The sequence below is a fragment of the Grammomys surdaster genome, unplaced genomic scaffold (assembly GCF_004785775.1).
Source record: "Grammomys surdaster isolate TR1022 unplaced genomic scaffold, NIH_TR_1.0 126109, whole genome shotgun sequence".
Taxonomy (NCBI): Eukaryota; Metazoa; Chordata; class Mammalia; order Rodentia; family Muridae; genus Grammomys; species Grammomys surdaster.
Window position 1 is genome coordinate 3,222,640 of NW_021620917.1, and position 21,650 is coordinate 3,244,289.

The 21,650-nt window shown below is 49.1% G+C and overlaps 1 protein-coding gene across 1 annotated transcript in view; it reads right to left on the reverse strand.

Moving 5' to 3' along the window:
• Nucleotides 1-21,650, reverse strand: part of Sdk1 (sidekick cell adhesion molecule 1) — a 620,720-nt gene that overhangs the window by 57,791 nt on the left and 541,279 nt on the right. Inside the window, exons 31-34 of the mRNA XM_028756035.1 lie at nucleotides 19,822-19,892; nucleotides 10,907-11,042; nucleotides 10,060-10,119; nucleotides 8,955-9,056 (exon numbers count right to left, since the gene is read on the reverse strand). Coding sequence (XP_028611868.1) covers nucleotides 8,955-9,056; nucleotides 10,060-10,119; nucleotides 10,907-11,042; nucleotides 19,822-19,892 — 369 coding nt within the window. The remainder of the gene's footprint in view (nucleotides 1-8,954; nucleotides 9,057-10,059; nucleotides 10,120-10,906; nucleotides 11,043-19,821; nucleotides 19,893-21,650) is intronic.

Below are 21,650 nucleotides of genomic sequence, written 5' to 3' on the forward strand. Positions count from 1 at the left end.
CACTAAAGATCTTAGAGGAGCATTGCTTACTAGCTCCTGTTCAAAGAGCTTTCTTACACAACCAAGGACCACCCACCACATCTGGTCCTGTATAGACACCTCAGTGTTCAAAGGCAGCACTGAAATTAGCAATCAAGGAGATGCCACAGACGTGTCCATTGGACAACCTGGTGGAGACAGTTCGTAAGTTGTGGCTCCCTTATCTCAGGTCTAGTCTGTGCAAGGTGTCAACAAACATTAACGGGAAGAGGTGGCTTTACTCAGTCTTTGTCAAGACTGTGGAGCCTTCCCGTGCCAAGCAACCTCTCAGAACACTGGGATTAATCCTGTAGGGAGGTGGATATTCATCCACTTGGTTCTGAGAGTTCTTGTTTAAAACATCTACTGTGTGTGGGGAAGCCATCCAACGATCTGACCTGTCCATCTGACCTGTAGAGTACTTATGATAATCAGTATGGGTCATCAACTTGATAGGACCCAGAATAATATAGGAGACAAATCTCTGGGTGTGTCTGTAAGCGATCTAATTCAATGAGTCACCCTAAATATAGAAGAAAGCAAGAAGCAGGCCAGCATCCATCTCTCTCTGCTTCCTGACTGTGGAGCCAATGTGAGCAGCTGAAGAGCCAATGTGAGCAGCTGTGGATACAATGTAACCAGCTGTCTCATGCTCTTGCCAGTGTGTCTTACCACCACAACGGACTGTGTACCCTAAGACTGTGAGCTCAGAATAAACCCTTTCTTTCTTAAGTGGATTTTGTTAGATACCTTCTCACAGCAACAGGAAAGTGACTACTATAGTTTCCAAGGGAAGCGTCACACTGGGCACCTCCTGTTGCTAGGACTATCCTAAGCCACTCTGGACATCCAGTATTGCCAGGGCCACCCTAGCTCATTCTGGCCATTCACTGTTGACAGGGAGATCCTAGGCCACATTAGGCATCAACTGTTGCTAGGGCTATCCCAGGGAACATCAGGGATTCCTGCTTCTTCGAACTTGCTCTTAGTCACATGGGGCTCCTGCTCTGGCTGAAGGCACACTAGACTGTGGCAAGCCACACAAGTCTGTTGATACTGGTTTTTGTGATCAGTGATTTAGCAATAATCTGAAAATAATGTGATAAGTTAGAGGTAGGGCTCAGCAGCAGAATCTCTCTAGAATGGCAGCTTCTTCTTCTTTCTTGTGGTGTAGCCTGACCTCAAGCCCCTGACCCCCACCCCCAACCCCCTACCCTCGTCTCAGCCACCATAATTATCTGGGATTAAAGATAGCAGCCACCACATCTGGTCCTTTATAGACACATTAGCATTTGAAGTCAGCTCTGAATCCTCTGCCCTGCAGACAAACCCAGCCTTTGGTTCCACTGTAATGACCTTCATTTTCTTGTTTCCACACTGGGGATTAGACTTCTACCCTGTTCAATAGCTACTATCACCCATGTAAGATAAGCAAACCTGAAAGCCACTCTCCAGTTCTTCTAAGTTGGGTTTCCTCCTCATTCTCCTCCTCATTCCCCTCCTCCTCCTCCTCCTCCTCCTCCTCCTCCTCCTCCTCCTCCTCTTCCTCTTCCTCCTCTTCCTTCTTCTCCTCCCCTTCCTCCTTTTCCTTCTTCTCGCCCATTGCCTGTACCATGAGTTTCCCACCACAGTGAGACTGAGGTCTTGACAGATCATGATTACATTATATGAGCAAGCCAGTTTCCTGGTCCGTTAAGAGACTCATGATACTGAAGAAATATCTTATTCTCACTGGACAGCTTGGAGGCTTGGATAGATTTGTATCATTTGCTGTAGAATGGTCTAGATTTCAACTCAGATCTGTTTGACTCTCAAACCCAAGCTGTTTACCTACAGTTGAGATAAAACTTCTGGAAAGGCTAGGTAGTGTTTTAAGTTTTGAGGGCTGTGGACCTTGGGGTCACATTGATTTCAGTCAGCATTGACTACTATGACAAACTTACTCCAGTTCAGACTGATTAAACTAGTGGTTCTCAACCTATGAGTCATGACCCCTGTGAGGGTGGAATGATCCTTTCACAGGGGTCACCTAAGATGATTGGGAAACACGGATATTTATATTATGATTCATCACAGTAGTAAAAGTATAGTTATGAAGTAGCAACAAAAATAATTTTATGGTTGGGGGTCAGCACACCATGAGAGACTGTATTAAAGGGTCACAGCATTAGGAAGGTTGAGAACCACTGGCTTAAGCCATTATAGAGAAAGGTGTAGCTGTTTCAGCAAAGAACATCTCTAAGAACAGTGGGCTGGCTTTGGCCCTTAGGTCAAGTTTTTAGATTCTTCCTGGAGGAAATAGGAAAGAAAAGGGGTAGGATGGTGGGGCCAAAGTCTGTCCAAGAGTCCAGGGTCTACTGGCTCTTCAGCCTCATCAATGTAAAGCATCGAAGCCCACAAACCTAGGATAGAAGAGGCTACAAAGAAAAACCTGTGGTTAGGGCATGGCTCAGTGGTAGAGCCCCTGCCTAGAGTCCCCCAGTGAGGGGCTGGGGTGTGACTCAGTGGTAGAGCCCCTGCCTAGAATCCCCCAGTGAGGAGCTGGGGTGTGGCTCAGTGGTAGAGCCCCTGCCTAGAATCCCCCAGTGAGGGGCTGGGGTGTGGCTCAGTGGTAGAGCCCCTGCCTAGAATCCCCCAGTGAGGGGCTGGGGTGTGGCTCAGTGGTAGAGAGCCATCTTCCTTTCTTTTCCTTCCTTCTATCACCATGTCTTCCTCTGTTCATTAAGACTGAACTCTGGGAACACTGTGATCCCACTTCACAGTCTCGACCTTCCTTCCCTGTCTGTCTAATATCCCTAAGCACTCTGGCCCAGACTCATGACAACAGTTAGCTCGCTTCCCTCTGAGGTCAGAGCCTGTATATAAAGAAGACTAATATTCCCTCTGGGGTGTCTGTGGGGACAGGGATCTCTCAGGGGACACTCATCCCATATTCCTAATGCAAGGCCTTGTCCTATCTACATACAGCATGGGTAGACTGTCACTGGGACCACCTGTGATACCTGTGATGACACTACAGAATGCTGGGTTAAAAGTTACCCAAGTACTGTGAACTTGGGGGTAGTGAACCTGAAGGGATAGTGGGGCCCTGAGATGTGTGATAACTGCGTTCATTACCCCTGAGCGACTGCCAGTCTCTTCATTATAAACACATATTCTAACTAGCACAGTTCTGAATCCTTTTAATTTCACTTAATGGGCTCTAGGACTGGCTTAATGTGTCACTAGAGGGAGCCGAAACAGCCAGAAGTGTAGTTCTTTTCCTCTTTCCAACCAGGAGTAATTAAAAAACCTGTAGGAGTAGTGGAAAGGTAAAATCCACATTTTACAGTGTGATTTTTGTTCTTATTTAGGGCCTGGTGTAGCCCAGGCTGGCCACAAATTTGCTATGTAGCTGAGGATGACCTTCAACTCCTGATCCTCCTGCTTCCTCCTCCCAGATGCTGGGACAAGTGGATGTTGTCACTCACAACTTATGTGGTGGTTATGAACATTGGTTGCTCTTGCAGAGGACCCAAGTTCTGGTCCACCATCCACATGGAGCCTATGACTCCAGCTCCGGGAGATCTGGTGCCCTCTTCTGGCTTACATATGTGCTGCACTCATGTGCACAAATCCACATACTAACACACACAAAGACACACAATTAAAAACTACTGAATAAAAATAGTGATGGTCTGGTGAGTGAGTGAGAAGGCTGGGCAGGTAAAGGGTCTTGAAACCAAGCCTGATGACCTGAGTTTGATCTCTGGGACCCACCCAGGAGAAGGAGGGAGTGGACTCCTGAAAGTCATTCTCTGACCTTCACAAGCACGCTGTGGCACATGTGCGCCCTCCACACGAAACATAAAATTTAGAATGTAATAACTTTTTGAAAGCCACAGCTGTGAAGTAATGGTGGGTTCACAGTTTCAAGGGATGTTGCTGTCATCCAGAGTGCCCACCAAGGACCTCAAAAGCCACAGAACTCCACTGGGCCTGAGTGACCCAAGCAAGCACCAAGCGTGTGTGTGTATGTGTGTGTGTGTGTGTGTGTGTGTGTGTGTGTGTGCCTCTGCTCTTCTGGGAAAAATTGTGGAGCCAAAGACACTTCAGCTCCTAGTGGACACTTAGTACTGAGTCCCTGCTGAGTGGAGGAGGGGCAAATCCTAGCTCCTCTCTAGAGAAGTTAAAGGCTACTCCTTGTGTGTGTGTGTGTGCATGTGTGTGTGTGTAGGACAACCTTTAGTGTTGTTCCTCAGGCACTGTCTATCTTGATTTTTTGTGACAGGGTCTCTTCCTGGCCTGGAGCTTGTCAAGTAAGCTAGGCTAGGCTGGATGGCCACTGAGACTCCCTCCCCAGTGCTGGGGAGCGTGTGTGTGTGTGTGTGTGTGTGTGTGTGTGTGTGTGTGCTGGGGAGTGTGTGTGCATGTGTGTGTGTGTGTTCTGGGGATAGAACTTAGGTCCTCATGCATGCTCAGTAAGACCTTTACCTACCAAGCCATCTTGCCAGCCCTGCTTTTGCATGGTGTTGAATTCACATGCTAGAGACTCAGATATTCTAAGCAAGTGCTACCTGAGCTATGCCCCGGCCCCAGGGTGGCTCTTGCTGAAGTAAGATTGACAGCATGTCAGCAGGGATGTGAGCCTCTGCCTCAGGCTGCGAGCAGCCCTGAGCAGTGCAGGGACATGTTGCCACAGCCTCTTCATAATAAGCTGCAGGAAAACCTGTTGGCAGTGTCTATATGAGCAGTATGCATGGAGAACACTGCCAACCCCACCACAGGACGTGAACAGACGCCAGCCAATTCCTGAAGCAGAAATGGGGACAGGAGGAAAGCATGAGCAATCCCTAAATCAGTTTGTCATTTAATTCACTTCCCATCAGAATCCCAGAATTTGCCTTTTTGTGCTTGCCAAAGTGATTGTCAGACTTATAAAATAGCTTTGAAATTTTGGAAACCAAGAGCATGACCAGAGATGCTAGGTATGAGCCATGTGTGATGGCACGACACAGACGGCTGGCAGAGACCAAGGAAAACCCGCCACAGACTGGTCCATGCATAAGAAGAAGTCAATCATGGCTGAGACACTGTGGGTGGGTAGGTGTTGTTGAGGGTCAGGGTAGGAGACAGTTTCTCGACCATCTGGAGGAAACTCACTTTCTACCAAACAGCAAACGCCAGCTACAGACCTTAATGGTGTGGAGTTCTTCCTGAGCAGACAGGAGGCCCTGGGTTCCATCCAGGCATGGCATGACCCAGACACAGTAGCACATGACTATGATCTCAGCACTTGGGAGATGGAGGCAGAAGGATGAGGAGTTCAGGATCAGGTACATAGTGAGTTCCAGGCCAGTCTGGGCTATATGACATTGTCTCAAATAAATAAATAAGTGTTGCGTGGTGTTGAAGACACATGCTAGAGACTTAGATATTCTAAGCAAGTGCTACCTGAGCTATGCCCCTGCCCCAGGGAGGCTCTTATACCAGAGTTGAGCTTATGCAAGTATCATGGATGAGACTCTTCCATTCAAGTCTTGTTTGGAACTAGGTTCTGCCTCCTGTGGCCTGATTTTGATGGACTTATTTTTCTTCCAGACTTGTAGCACTGGCATTCAGACACAGGCCTCTGTGAAAAAGCATCTACAAACTGCTTTTTCCCTGAGGCTCACAGAGGCAAACATTACATATTTGATCAAGAGGGGACCCAGAGAGGATATCTACTCTCCAAGCCCTACCCCAGAGCTGACCAGGTACCTTGGGAAACTTACACAGGAGCTGCGAGCCTGTAAACATGTAAACATGTAAACATGAAGAGGGGATGTGCCAGGCCAGGCACATTCTCCAGAGTCTCTGTGGGCAGATGAACTGGGAGCCTAGCTGGGACATGAACCAGAGTTTCCTCACTGTGGTTCACAGATTTCCATACCATGCCACAGTGCTCAAAGGCTGGAGCTCAGAGAGGTTGAGTACTGTCCTCAAGGTCACACAGCCAACAAAGGTAGGATCATCACTCAGACACACAAGTTCACTTATTAAACTCCAGCTGGCTCTGCTTCCATAAAAGCCTCTGACTTGTGTGTGATGCTCAGAGGGTGGTTACAATGGAGGAATGGGTAGATGAGATGGCTCAGTAGGTAAAGGTGCTTGCTGCCAAGTCTGACGACCTGAGTTCAATCCCCGGGAGCCACATGGTGGAAAGAGAGACTAGCTGTTCTCGATTCCCACACATATGCTGTTATGGGTGTGTACCTACACTCATGTACAAACACACACATGTATGAACACATGTGTATACATGCACATGTATACACATGCATGTAAACATGCATAAACACAAACACAACACACAAGAGTGAGTCCAGCTTGCCTGCTGGCAGTCAGCACCATTACCACTGCTCTGGACCCTGAGCCAGACTGTGGCTGGAATGTGAGGAGCAGAGACCATTGATGACCAGCTGGGAAGGATGTCAAGTTGGCCCACTACTTCCTCCTTCCAAAGGATTCTCCCCAGGACAGATGTGGAGCAAAGGGAAGTGAGTTAGAACCTGGGACTTATGTGCATTGTTTGAGGCACAGAAGGGCTGCCGCTGGCATGGTGGTTGGGGAACAGGTGACACTAAAGGCAGCAAGTACTTCTAGGGATACTGTAGCATGGGCAGGCAGAGGCAGTAATAAAGTCTTAGCAGTCCCAAGAGAGGGGTTGAGGGCGTAGTCAGACATGGATTCCTTCAGGAGGGCTGTACTGAGACACACACACACACACACACACACACACACATGGCTGGTATACTATTTTCTTCCCTTAGTGGTGTGACAAAACACCTGACAAAAGCAATTTATAGGAGGAAGGGTTGATTCTGGCTCACCATCTGAGAGCACACAGTCCATCATGGCAGGGAAGGCATGTTGGCAGGAGCATGGTGGTCACACTGTATCCATAGTCAGGAAGCAGAGAGAGATGAATGCTGGCACTCAGCTCACTTTCTTTTCATCATCTTCTTCTTCTTGTTCTTCTTCTTTTTTTTTTTTTTTAAATTCGGTCCAGGACCCCAGCCTAGGGAATGGTGCTGTCCACATTTAAGGTGGATCTTCCCACCTCAGTCAGCCTAATCTAGATAACCCCTCACAGACAAGGCCAGAGGTGTGTGTCTCCTAGGTGATTCTAGATCTTGTCAAGACATCGAGATTAACAGTCACAGGCGGCCAGGTATGAGGTGAGGAGAGTGGGAAGTCCTGACTTTGGAGCAGCTGCATCTGTCTACTGTCTAAACTTGGATGGGTGATCTTTCTGCTCTAAGCCTGCCATTTTTCCTCATCAGAAACTATTGGAGATGACAGCACAAATGCTCCTCTGGCTACATGGTCTGACTCAGGCAAGTTCTCTTGCAGGCCCACAAGTCCCTTGTGATGGTTGACCAATAAATCCTTCCTCTCTATGATGGCCAATGTGGTCAAATCTAAAGGACCCAGAAATGTCTAGGAGATAGGCCTCTGGAAATGCCTGTAAGAGAGTTTTCTAGATTAGATGGAGGTGGGAAGACTCTAAATGCGGGTGATTCTATCCCACAGGCTGGGGTCCTGGATTGAATAGAAAGGAGAAAGTGAGTGGAGTTCCAGCATCCATCTCTATCTGCTCCCTGACTGTGGACACACTGTGACCAGCTGCCTCACAGTCCTGACTGTGGATACACTGTGAGCAGCTGCCTCACAGTCCTGACTGTGGACACACTGTGAGCAGCCGCCTCACAGTCCTGACTGTGGATACACTGTGACCAGCAGCTTCACAGTCCTGACTGTGGATACACTGTGAGCAGCTGCCTCACAGTCCTGACTGTGGATACACTGTGAGCAGCCGCCTCACAGTCCTGACTGTGGATACACTGTGAGCAGCTGCCTCACAGTCCTGACTGTGGATACACTGTGAGCAGCTGCTTCACAGTCCTGACTGTGGATACACTGTGACAGCTGCCTCACAGTCCTGACTGTGGATACACTGTGACCAGCTGCCACAGCATGCTTTCCCTACTGGGATAGGCTGAGCCCTCAAACTGTGAGCCAAATCAAACCTTCTTTTCCCAAGTTATTCATGTCACAGCAGTAGGAAAACAAATATACATGCTGGTAAGCTTTTTTGTCATAGGAACAAGAAAATTAACAAACACAGTGTCAACTTGATGAGATTGAGAATTTCTTAGGTCAGTAAAGCTGCCTCTGGGTTTGTGTGCAAGGGCAGACAGCATTAACTAAAGGGGAGAGAGATGCCTAGGACGCACCCAGCACCATCCTGCAGGCTGGGCTACCTGACAGGACACCAGGGAGGAAGGAGGGAATCTGTGATGTAGGCAAGCACTTTCACTTTCTCCATGATGGAAGTTGCTCCACCCCTTGTTCCCCATTTAATGGATGGAAACTGGGTACCAAAATAAATCATTCCTCTTGAGTGTTCTTACTGTGAGGTGAGTGTCTGGGCTTTTTGTTTGTTTGTTTGTTTGTTTTGGTTTTTTTGTTTTGTTTTGTTTTTTGAGACAGGGTTTCTCTGTATAGCCCTGGCTGTCCTGGAACTCACTCTGTAGACCAGGCTGGCCTCGAACTCAGAAATCCACCTGTCTCTGCCTCCCAAGTGCCGGGATTAAAGGCGTGCACCACCACCGCCCAGCTCGCTCGCTCTCTCTCTCTCTCTCTTTCTTTCTTTCTTTCTTTCTTTCTTTCTTTCTTTCTTTCTTTCTTTTTTGTTGTTGTTTTTTTTGTTTTGTTTTTCAAGACAGGGTTTCTCTGTGTAGCCCTGGCTGTCCTGGAACTCACTCTGTAGATCAGACTGGCCTTGAACTCAGAAATCCTCCTGCCTCTGCCTCCCAAGTGCTGGGATTAAGTGTCTGGGCTTCTTAAAGCTATCTGATTGATTCTTATAGCCCCTGTCTGGCTGGAAGATGAGGGACAGGCTTGGAGCTTACCAGCCTCACCAACGAAGACCTCCACTGGTACACTGGCTGGGCTCTCACCGATGATGTTATAGGCGGTCATGATGACTTCATATCGTCGGTACTTCTTCAGATCTACAAGGTCAAATGCACAGGGTCAGCCTTTAGATGGACCAGCTTTTGTTCTTAGATTTCCCTGTGGCCACAACCAGGCAATGGAGACCCCAGGAGAGAAGTAGACTGCTCTCTGGAAGACTGGGAAATTCCTCCGTCATGTCTCCTGACATCAAAAGAGATGATTCCTCCCATCTGTGCCCAGTGAAGGGCAACAAAGTATCCATGAGCTGGCTTGACTTTGTCCTGCAGCTCTCCCAGAAAGAGCCTAGGCATTTACAAACTTCTGACCTCCTGCTTCTGCCTGCCTTGCGCTGGGATTACAAGCATGCACCACCATACCTGGTTTATGCCATGCTGGGAATGGAACCCTGGGCTTCTCCATGCTAGGCAAGCATTACTCTACCAACTGAGCCACAACCCCAGCCCTTGGGGGTTAGTATTCAAAGTAGAGGGTTTCAGTTCAGAGAAAGCAAGTGGACCACTGCCTTTAAACAGGGGCTGCCTCAGTAGTTAGGAGTGCTTGCTGTTCTTCCAGGGGATCTGTCTTTGATTCTTGCTATCCATAATAGATGTTCACAATATCTGTAACTCCCATTCCAGGAGGCCCAGTGCCCTCTTCTGGCCTCCTTGGGCACCAGGTACACACATGGAACACAGACATACATGTAGGCAAAATACCCATAAATTGAAAAATACAGATAAGATTGTAAATATTGGCCTATAACCTTACTATAATTATGAGGGAAGAATCAAAGAGAGCCACGGGAGATATTTCACCCAGTCTGACTTCCTCTTCCACCTCAGTCAGATGGGATGTTAGATGGTACTACTGAGAACCCTGCCAGTCTCTGCTTCTAAACGTTTCACCTATGTGTGGGTATGCTGAGATGCAGCTAAGGAGAGGGGAACTTGAGCTATTAGAACCACGAATCCAGGTTGGTTCTGCTTGGACCTCTAAGAGATGGATAGGCAGAAATGCATCACTCTCGCAGTCACAGGGCCCGAGGGGCTGTGCACTTACGCGTTAATTCATAGGTCGTTAATGTGGAGCTGCTGTTCACGGTCTTGAAGCTGCTTTGAGCTACAAGGGGTAAAGAAGGTAGTTAGTGCAAAGGGACACTATCCTTGCAAGCCATGTGTGGGGTAGGCACGAGGCACACCGCAAGATAGATGGGATGTGGTGGTGACTCCCACAGTTCCCCAGGCACTGTATTGACTGTGGGCTTCTCACTAGCTGCTGGCAGTTACCATACTTCTTCCTAACACACCAAGATGCATCAGCCTGGAGCAGGTGGTGGCCCCCTGAGAGAGGGAAACAATCCTAAGGGCTCTGGCAACAGTGGGTGTGGGGCACCTTCAAGTGAAGGTGCAGACAGGTTGTTGTTTCTCTTTCTTCCAGTCCTTCCTGGGATGCAGGACTATCCACCAACTGATGCTTGCAACTTGTGGAACTCTCATCTGAAGGGTGTGAGGGACAGGTTTGTGTGGAGTCAGCATGTGGGCTTCTGATGGAAAAGATGGGGAGCCTGCTGCATGCTGGGTGAGCCAACATCAGACATCGTCCTAGCCTGACAGAGGTGACCTAGGTAGGAAGTGCTGCTCAAGTTTTCCCTGACCCCATCTGACCTCATCATAGAGATCCACCTGCCTTGGTGTCCCAAGTACTGGGATTAGAGGTGCATGCCACCACACCTGGCCAAAGAGAATTTTCTATGACACAATTTAGGGACAATCTCCTTCCAAAGGTGGGAGTGGGAAGGCAGGGTCTTAAGCTACCCCCTTGGTAGTTGACTTTTAACAGCCAAGAATGGTTGCGGTGGTGGGAGGCCTGGCAGAGATCAGGAGGAGGCCAGAGGAGCACTGCTCACCTGTGAGTTCAGCACGTAAGGCAGAGGGGCTCTTGAGTGTCTTGGGCTCAGGGCTCATGCCTGTCTCAGACTCCAGCTCACGGTAGTAGATCCTGTAGCCTTGCAGAAGGCCATTCAGGCTCTCGTCCCGGGGAGGCTGTGAAGACATTGTACACTCAGCCATTTGGGGATGTTTCCAGAGTCAGCATGTGTAAATCGGTAGCCTTTACCCTGGTGCAATTAGCCCACAATGAAGAGTCACTATTCCAAATCACTTTTCCATTTGTTTTATTATGATGATTATTATTTGTGTATGTATGTGTACACACATGCATTTGTGCATGCATGTATGTACACATACGGGCCATGGCATGGAAGTAGACGTCAAAGGACAATTTTCAGTTGATTTTTTTCTTTCTACCATGCAGGTTCTAGGGTTCGAATACAGAGTGTCAGGCTTGGCTGCAAGCATCTTTATCTTCTGAGCCATTATGCTGGCCCCAAGATGCTGGGAAATGCTAGGAGCATACCTTCCCTAGAGGGAACAGTGTCCTATTGTCACCTGGCCTTGGACTTCTGGCCTCCAGAACCAACTGATGGCTGTGAAGTGTGTGTGACAGCCATTCTGGGACACCTTGCTGTCAAGTCTCTATGACAGACCCAAAGACCAGAGAGTCTACAGTTGCTTTCATAGACTCTGGACAGCTAGCACTTGCTGCTTGATCAAATGCTCTACCCTTGAAACCACAAGCTGAGACATCTGGGAAGCCAGGAACGTGCCGGTGACATGGCTGACAACTACAAATACACACTTATGGGCTGGGAGCACAGGGTGTGTGTGTGTGTGTGTGCATGTGTTCATGTGTATGTGTGTATGAGTGTGCGTGTACATGCTTATTTGCTGTTTGTCTGCATGCAGGTGCTATATGTGTATATATATACACATGGAAGACAGAAGACAATCTTTGATGTTCTTCAGGAGTCTACCCTGTTGTTTTTGAGGCAGGGTTTCTCACTGGCTGGGAGCTTGCCCAGTAGGCCAGGCTGGCCAGTGAGCCCCAGGGATTTGTTTCTGTCTCTCCAGTGCTAGAATTTTAAGCTTCTCCATGGGTTCTCAGATAGAGCTCAGGTCCCCATACTTGTAAGGAAAGCACTTTACTGAGCCATTGCCCCATCTTCTACTACCTTGTTAAGGCTGGAAGACAGTTCTCTGTACGTCTCCTAACATCTACAGGAAAGGATGAAGAAGTCCATCACTGTATTGAACCAAGAATAAGAAGGATCTGTCCTCAGCTGCTCTACCAACTAAGTAGCCACCAAGACTGGGCACCTCTGTCTCCTGTGACTGCAAGTTGCCTCATAGATATGGTTTCCAAGGGATGAAGCTGGCTCTGTTACTGGGCTTCTCCTGAGGGCAGATGGCATGGCTGAGGATGGGAGGATCAGTGGCTTCTTACATACCTGTGTCCCTTCACCCTCGGCATGCTTGTGTAGGCACAGGATAGAGCTATAAAAGATGGAGGGTCCCTGAGCTCTGCACCTTGAGCCTAGCCATCTCCATCTCCTTGGGGCCATGAGACCTTCTGATGAAGGAATAGCAAAGAGCCATGGAGGTGGGTGAGCAAGAACTGTGCACTTTCTCAGGAAGCCTTAGTACCTGAGGATCATGGGAGACGGACAGAAATGGCTTGTAAGCTGCCTCTGAAGGAGGGCAGAATCCTCCATGACACATCCTATGGTATAGACAGTGATCCTTTGCCTGGCTGAAAAATGCAGTCTCTAGGTCCCAGGCCAAAACTTGTCTAGCTTTTGTGTTGTTCTCCACATGGTAGAATTCCAGAATGATCCACAGACTAAGCCAGGGAACTTGTCTAGAAAGGGCCTCCTCTAAGTCCACTGAACAGCTGTTTGTCTTCACGGGCACCAGTCCCGTGGCAATGCATGAATAAGAAGCCCTTGGCCAAGCAAGAGACAGCAGGGATTTCCAAGACTCTGGGGCAGCTTGGCCTTCTTTTCCCAGGTCCCTGACAAAGAAGCGGGAGGTTCGTGTCCCTGTTCAGTGACTCTGATTGCTACAGCAGGAGCCTGCTCCTACAGCTCAGATAACACCACGTGGCCACGCAGAAGGTTCTGGCACTGTCTTCACTCATGCTAGGGGGAGGTGCAGATGGCAGGGCTCTGTCTAGGCAGATGAGATGGCATGTGCTCCTGTTTCTGGGATCTGAGCTGACTCAAATCAGCACATCTAAAGCTTGCTGAAGTGCCAGCCCAGCAGTCTCCCCTCAAGGGTCACCTTCAAAGGCTGCCCGTCAGTCTGGGATCATACCAGTGGGAAGATGGCTAAAGCCTAACCAATGCTGCTGCAGAAGATGCACGGGCTGGGGACGGACGGTGGGGAAGTGGGCAGGACTGGATTCTATTCACTCAAAATATCAACTGAACAGGATGCTGGGAAAATGGAAATGCCCTTGCTAGGGATGTGATATGGTTGTGCAGCTGTTGGCAGTCCCCCACCCCCAGCCTCTGAGTGTACAATCTGAGGTCTGGGAGAGGAAGCATGAGACACTGAGATGTTTCTAGTCACATCAGAGGAAGCAAAGGGAGAAGAGCCAAGCCCTTCTACTCAGGGGACAATGATGCCCAGCACTTGGTGGGGTCACATTTACCAGGTGGCATTAGAAACCCCCAGAGTCAAGTTGTATGCCTTCCCAGCAAGTGTCTGCTATGGTCTGGATTTAGTAGCCCCCAGGATGTGTGCTTGAGGCATCTACCCACCCCTAGTTTCCTTCCCATTGCTGTGACACAAGACTGTGACCAAAAGCGACTCAAGGAGAGAAAGAGTATTTTTAGTTTATACTTCTGGGAAAGTTAGGGCAGGGTCTTTAGCAGGGACTTGGAGCAGAAACAGAAGTGCTGTCTGCTGTCTTGCTCTCTGGCTTCTGCTCAGCTTTCAGGAAACTGCTGAATAGAGCAGGCTGAACCCTCTTATATCAATTAACAATCAAGGCAGTCCTCACAGACATGCCCACAGACGGATGTGATAAAGACAATCAATTAAGAGTTGAACGTGTTAGAGAGCAAGGAGAGCCCATCACCATGTCATTCCACCCTAGACTGGCCATCTGTTTGGGTGGAAACTCAGAGAGCCATGGAAGCTCTTTCTAATGCTTCCTTTCTCTGCCTGCCCCCTATCCAAAGCCCAGTGGCAGACTCAGAGTCTAGGATGGCTTTTCCAAAGTCCCTGTTCCAATGCAGGAAGTCATCATCCACTGCAAAGGAGAATGGTGCCCTGGGAAAAATGCAGAAGAGGTTGGCAGAACTGAGTAGAGGAAGGACCTTGTGTTGAGAGGTGAAGCTTCTGTGGTAGTTAATCCCAACTGCCAACTTGATGGAATTTGGGACCACCAGAGAGATGGACTTCTGGGCATGTGGGGGCTCTCTTGATTAGGTTAATTGAGGTGAGAAGACCTGCCTACTGTGGGTGGCAACATCCCCTGGCTGGGAGCCTGGATTGTATGTGTGGAGAAAGAGGGATGAACAGAGGTGTTCATTATCTTCTGCTTTCTGACTGTAGAAGAAATGGTACAGGCTACTTCAGGCTCCTGCTGCCCAGGTTTCCCCAACATGATGGACTCACCATGAAGTGATTCCTTTGGCCAGGTTATCTTATAGCAGCAAGGAAAGTAACTAAGAAAGCATTCTTCCTTCTAGCTGCCTGACAGGGCTGGGCTGGGCCCCATAGCTGCTGGCCTGTACTCAGTGCTTACGCTTTGCTTAGGTTGGGGATAGACTACAGAGCCAAGCTCTCCCCTGGTACAAGGGACCTAGGATTCAGGGCCTTATGAGAGCATGAGGATCCAAATCTAAATCCAGAGGGACTTATGAGGTTCCCAGGAGTCTAGGATAACATTCCTGTGACCTCCATGTCTTGGAAAGTAGTGCAAGGGTCCCCTTTGAGGCTAAGCCCCAGTATTTTAGGTATACACAGGAACCCAGGTTGCCTTTATTTCAAACACAGCATTAAACACATATTGTGTTTGTCAGGCTCTGTCTCTGTGATGAACACCCATGAGAGCAACTTGGAAGGAGGAAGGGGTTGTTTTGGCCCATGGGTCACTTGGTCCATTGTTTCTTGGCCTGTGGTAAGGGCAGCAGAATGTGGCAGGAGAGCACATGGTCACCGCACAGCGGACAGAAAGCTGAGGGAGACCAATAGGAAGAGGCAGGACAGCCTTTCAAATGCCCACCCCAGGTGGGGGATGTTCCATAGCATCAAGACTGCTGTATAAGCATGAGAGCCTGGGGGAAGGTCCAGGTGTGACCGTGTGCTGTGTTACCCCAGCACTTCAGCAGGGAGGACAGTCAGGCGATCACTGGGGCTCCCTGGCTAGCTCCTATAGCTGCAAGCTCCAAGTTCAGCGAGGGACTCTGTCTCTAAATAAATGAATACCACGAAGACATGAAGAGCAATAGAAGAAAGCACCCAACGTCCACCTCTCACCTCTCAGCATGCATGCACAGGCATACACAAATAGACACTTTTGAGCATGTATGTGCATGTGTGTGTGTGTGCTTGTGCACACACACGGCATGCTCCTGGTTAACTACCTCTTACTCAGAGCCCTTCTTTCAAGAGCTCCACCACATCCCAAGAGTCTCTTCAAGTTCTGGGTCCATCAACAGATTAGTCAGATCACTTATCCAACCACTTCCCTGAAGCCCCAGAGCTGGCTACTTGTGTCCAGAACTAAGCATTCAACCCATCAGACTTTAGGGGAACATAAAATATCCGCATCATGAGAGCCAGAAACTTTACAGTTGTGTCTTTACCCAGGCTGAATCTTCTCTCTACCTTGTCCCCTGGAGAAGATCTAGCCACCCTGTCATGTGTTTTTGTCCCTTAGACACAGCTAGAAGCCTCTCTCCCTTGCTTCCTCATGCTTCTGTGCATGGAAGTGCAGGAGGAGAGAGAAGGAAATAAACCCTGGGATCTTAGCTGCGCATGCCTGAAGCCCCATGCCATGGCCTTTGTCTTGGCTGACATCATGGTCACAGAAGAAAGAGTCCCTAATCCTATGCAAGAGGTGAGCAGGTCTCTCCTTTGCCAGTAAGCATCTGGGCATGTCTGTGAGTTTCTAGAGTGTGTTGCAGTGGGTTGAACTATCCCATGGGCTGCTGTCCTCACTATAAAGAAGAGTGCCAGCATTTATTTCTGTTTCCTCACAGTGCATGCAATGCAAGCAGATGTCCAAAATCCTGCTGTCATGCCATTCCCACCATGGCCCACTGCACCCTAGAGCTGTGAGTCAGAACAAGCTTTCCCTCCATTAAGTTAGCTTGTTGTCAAATGTTTTGTCACAGCAAAGAGAAAAATAATCAAACAACCCCCTTGAGGTATCAGGGTGTCTTGAGGGTGGGTATGTGGGATCGGTGCACAGAAAGGTTCATGGGAACAGTCAGTGCTATCATCAGTTTAGAGGCCTGGGACAAACAGTGCTCATTGCAAAGATGACACGACCCCCACCTGGGACACATATTCACATCCTAGGATTCCAGCAGAGTTTGACCCTACTAAAGGCAAAGTTTGATTGACTCCCCTAAGACGCTTGAAGCCCAAGAGCTCACAGTAGGGAAGGTATTGACATGGGCCCCATGGCCTTCAAATTACAGCTCGTGTTTGTATTTTTTTTTTTAAAGCAAATTGCTAAAAAAACAAAAGGTTACAGGTGAGATGCTTCATGGGGAACGAGAATCTATATTTAAACCCAGCTCCTCTTTCTTTGTTCCAGTCTCCAATTTCCTAAATTACTCGTAATTTTAATTGAGTTTCAATTGCCTGCTGGTTGACAGGCGTTTATTTCTACAGTACATTGGACTGACCACCTCTTGCTCTGGGATTTTTGAAATCTGTTTGTTCTATTGGACACTGGAGGGCACAGCTGATGGGCACATATGCCAAGTGCCTTTGGTGCAGCTCTGAGCCACTTCACAGAGCTGTCCAGCAGCCATGGAGGACACTTGACACCTGTGCTGCCGTGGACTGGGACTGGCAGCAGCTCCTAGCCACAGCAACTTTACTCAAAGGGGAAGATGCACCCTGCCCGGAGCACTCTCTGCCTCTATGGAAAAGATGCATATCTCATTATTGGCAGGCCAGCTGCCATGTATACAAATAAAATGCTAATTTTCTAGCAGAATCTGGCACAGTAGGAGTGAAGGCAGTCAGCAAGGCAGAGAGAATTATGGGCATGAGAAGAAACCAGAGCTCTTCACCCCAGAGTCTGGTTGAAGCCTTTCACTGGCTGAGAATCAATTCAGATCCAAGGAACATTTGCCTAAGGCATCTCCTCTCAGATGTAACCTATAGTATTCCAGGAATCTCACTAGAAACCCCACTGACAGTAAGCAAACAAACAAAAACAAAACAGCCCCCCCCAACAAAACAACAACAGACAAGAAAAAAAAAAAAACCTCAACCAAGTCCTAACTCCCTTGCACAGCCTCAGGGCTCCATATCACTTTACTTGATTACAGCCTGGCTCAAGGCATCTCTGGAGTCCTCTTATGATCTCAGTTATCAAAGATGGGGACTAGGGTTGGGGAGGGGATGGCCTCTTAGAAATGCTCTAAGCAACGGAATTCCAGGAACATCCAAAATAAAGACACAGTGAAGACTGAACCCAGGACTCCTCTCTGGGAAGCCGTGCTCACTCTGAGGTGTGTCTTGCTCTTTGCCTGGTGCCTTTCTTTCTCCTTTTACTAGATTCCAACTCTGCTTCACACTGGCTGGTTCTGAAATTCTTTTCTACACTGATGCCTAGGTGCTGTTTTATTTGAGTCAAGCTCCCTAAAAGATTAAGGGACCTCCTTGGGCTGCTGCAGGTGTCAGTGTGGAGCTGCACTCCCATCTCTTCAGCAATTGACCAAAAAGCAGTCCTTTCTCTCCCCCCCCACCCCCCACCAACTTGTGGAAGATGAGAGGCACCGCAGCACCCGGGACTTTGAACTTCTGCTAAGAATGTTTCTGGCCTCTCACCACAGACCCTGATGCCAGTCAGGGCTGAAGCAGGGCCTGCCTGTAAGAAGTGAGGACAAAGAATGCCAGAAATGAGCATCCATGACACCTGCTGTCCAGAGAGGCCTCAGTAGGGTCACAGTGGCCCCTGGCATGCTGAGGTCGAGGCCATTTGCTATTTGCTGTGGGTGGCTTTTGGACATACTGGGGTAGATGGGCGCCCTGGCTGATTCTCTCTTGAGTGTGTTGCCCATACTCTGGTGAACCCAGAGGCTGGGTGCACAGGAGTGAGCTGGCAGTGTCACTAGGAAACATTTGGAAATATCTTTTTATTGCCTTGAAAGGCACCTGTCACTGAGGAGTGACTCTGTCAGTGAGGGGAGCTGTTGTATTCCCAGCAGGGAACCTTTGCTGCTGGAGTCGTGTTCTCTGCATCACATTCCATTAGGTTGACCCTACTTTTGCACCTCAAAGGCAGCAGTGTCATAACCCTTGAGGGTTAGTACTGGTTGTCAACCTGACAGGATCTAGGCTCACAGAGGAGACAGAGCTCTGGGCATGTCTGTGTAGCGGTTTCTAGATTAGGTTATACAAAGCAGGCAGATGGTCCCTAACACTGAGCAGTATCTATGTGCTGAGGTCCTGGATTGAACAAGGAGAAAGTGAGCTAGGTACCACATCCATCTCTCTCTGCTTCCTGACTGGATACAATGTGACCAGCTGCCTCCAGCTCCTGCTGTCACGTCTTTCCCATCCTGATGGGTTGAACCCTGGAACTTCAAACCTGAATACATCCTCCCCCTTGGCTTAGCTTGATTCTTATTAGATATTCTGTCTCAGCTAGGAGGGAAGTAGCTAGTATGAAATACAAGCTATTGCATAGGCATTAAGAGACAACATGGTACACTGCATGATCAGGACCTACAGCAGCCACTGGCTGTTACACTAGCTGGGTGGTCCAGACACTCTGGGGGTAAGATGGCTCCTCCACCTGCCTGGTCCGGTTTCTCTTATTCTTCTCAGTGCAGGCTCCAGACTCCTAGGGCTCTGCTCTGAACTGTCTATCATGCTTGAGGTTGGCCACACAGTTCTTAGACCATCCTGTCCAGAGGGCCCTGTTCATTCATTTCCTAGGCCCTTACTGGTACCCTAGCCTGAGTCTTTCAGCCCTCAGAGATAAGCCTCTGCCGCTCAGCAGGTTTCCTCTTCAGTGGGTCATGTGAATAATTCTTTTCGAATGAGTTTCTAGGATGATCTGTAATTCACTGAAATGGAGATACTTCAATAAGACTTCCAATATTTTGTGCTGCCCCACCCCCCAGGTTATTTTATCACAGTACTGAATGAAAGTCTGTACAGCACAGAGTCATTGAGCTATCTTGGTCTCTGCATTCATACTGGTACCTGTTATTCCCCTTGACATCACCGCCAACCTCAAGGAAGAGTCACACGGCCACTTGGTCCACCCTCTTTATCCTCAGCACACAGTGGCCCAACTTGGGCTAAGCAACCCTTCCTGTGGCTCTCTGCACATGGCCCACAGCATCAGCTCTCCCTCGGGCACTTAGGCCCTTTTGCTCCTTACCAGACAGCCCCCAGGTTCTGGCATCTGGAGTTTCCCTCACTGGCCAGAAGGAGGCCTCTCCTCTCATCCCCGTGCTTTGTAAGCCCATTGGTCTGAGGGCAGGAACTGAACACCTATTTCTTCAGTGCTGGGCCTTGGGGAGCCCCAACCCTGAGCCAGCCCTCTCCTGTAGATCCTGCACTCATTCCTCAGTTAGGGGCTCTGTCTAGCTCAGACAGGCTGTTACATAGTTGGAATGTGCTTAGCTTGTGTGTAGACACTGTACAGTTGTCTTGGTTGACTCAACCAGGAAGCCAAAGCATGCTTCAGAAATAACTGAGTGCCCCTGGTTCTTACCTGCCACTGGATCAGAACCGAGGACGTGGTGTGCGGTGTGGCTGAGACAGATCCTGGTGGTTCTCCTGGAACTGCAGGGCAGCAGACAGAAGAAAGCAGGGTTAGAATGGCTCTGGAGGGTTGCCCTTTGGTGTGGGGGTGGTCTTCCTCTCTTTGGGTAACGTCACCTATCATTTATCTGCCTAATATAACAAGGGTGGCTCCCACATGGTACTCCTCCTTTAACCATGCTGGGGTATCCAGGTGAGTTGGAATCCTCATGGGCCCCTCAGGACACCCACAGCACTCTGGGAGCTCCTGCCCAAGACCCTTCTTCCATGTCTTTGGGAATGGGAGTCAGACAACATTTTCTGAAATTGTGGGTGATAGTTGTTCGTTCCTTGTGAGCAAGCCAGGTGGTCACAGTGAGATCACGTGCTCTAGTGTGAAACACAGATGCGACTGTCCGTAGAGATGAAGCTGCCGCTGGCCAGAAAATGGCATCTGGCTGTGAGCCAGGAAGCTGTAGTAATTCTGTTCTGGTCTTGGGAAGGACAAGGTCGGGTTGGTTCCTGCCATGGCTGAGCCTGCTTTTGGACCAAAGCCTTGCCATGTACCAGGTGTGGGAGGCCTCCTCCCCACGGCAGTTCTGCCCTCTCCAGATCACCAAGTCCTTGCTTATCTATCAAATGACCCTCTGTGTCTCTGTGTTGTCACCCAAGTGCCAACAAGAGCCTGCTCCACAAGTGCTTATGGAGCTAGACAGGACTGGGCATGTTTCTTTAAGGGTTGTAATATTAGGAAGGTTGATGTTAGCATTCTGTCTAAACTCCATCCCCACAGTTACCTGGCAACAGCCAGATAGGCCTGGCCCACTATAAAAGGGGCTGCTTTGCCCCTCCTCTCTCTCTTGCTCTCTTGCCTCTTGCTTCTTCCTTTCCTCTCACCCCTTCCCTCTTCCCTTCTCCCTCTCTCCACGTGTTCATGGCAGGCCTCTACTTCTCTACTCTCTCTCTCTGCCTCTACTACCCTCTTAACTCCCCTGCCCATGCCCTGAATAAACTCTATTCTATACTATACCAGCGTGTGTCTGGTCCCTCAGGGTGAAGGGATACCTCATCATGGGCCTGCTGAGACATCCCCTTCCCCATACCTCACCACACACCTCCACAGAACATATTCTTTATCTCTTTATCTTTTTATAAACACATCAGTTGAGAACCACTGCTTTAGACCTTATACTAGCCTGCGGTCAATGTGGACCTTTATCCCGCCCAAGAACCCTATGCAGTGGATAAATATCAAGCTATTAAGAAATAAGGACTGGGCAGTGATGGTGCACACATCAATCCTAGCACTCAGGAAGCACAGGAAGGTGGATCTCTGTGAGTTCGAGGCCAGTCTAGTCTATAAAATCAATTCCAGGATAGCCAGGACTGTTACGAAGTCCTTGAAAAACCAACCAACCAACCAACCAACCGACCGACCAACCAACCACCAAACAAAATGGGGATCAGGGACCACCAGGCCGGAGATCCTGGGGACTTGGGAGGCACAGGCAGAAGGACTGCGAACTCAAGACCAGCCTGTGCCATAACTGAAGCCCTGTGTCAAACAAAACAAAACACAAAAACAAAAACAACAATGGCTAGGGATTGGACTCAGCTACAGAGTATCTAGAATCCCCCAGTGAGGGGCTGGGGTGTGGCTCAGTGGTAGAGCCCCTGCCTAGAACCCCCCAGTGAGGGGCTGGGGTGTGGCTCAGACGTAGAGCCCCTGTCTAGAATCCCCCAGTGAGGGGCTGGGGTGTGGCTCAGTGGTAGAGCCCCTGCCTAGAATCCCCCAGTGAG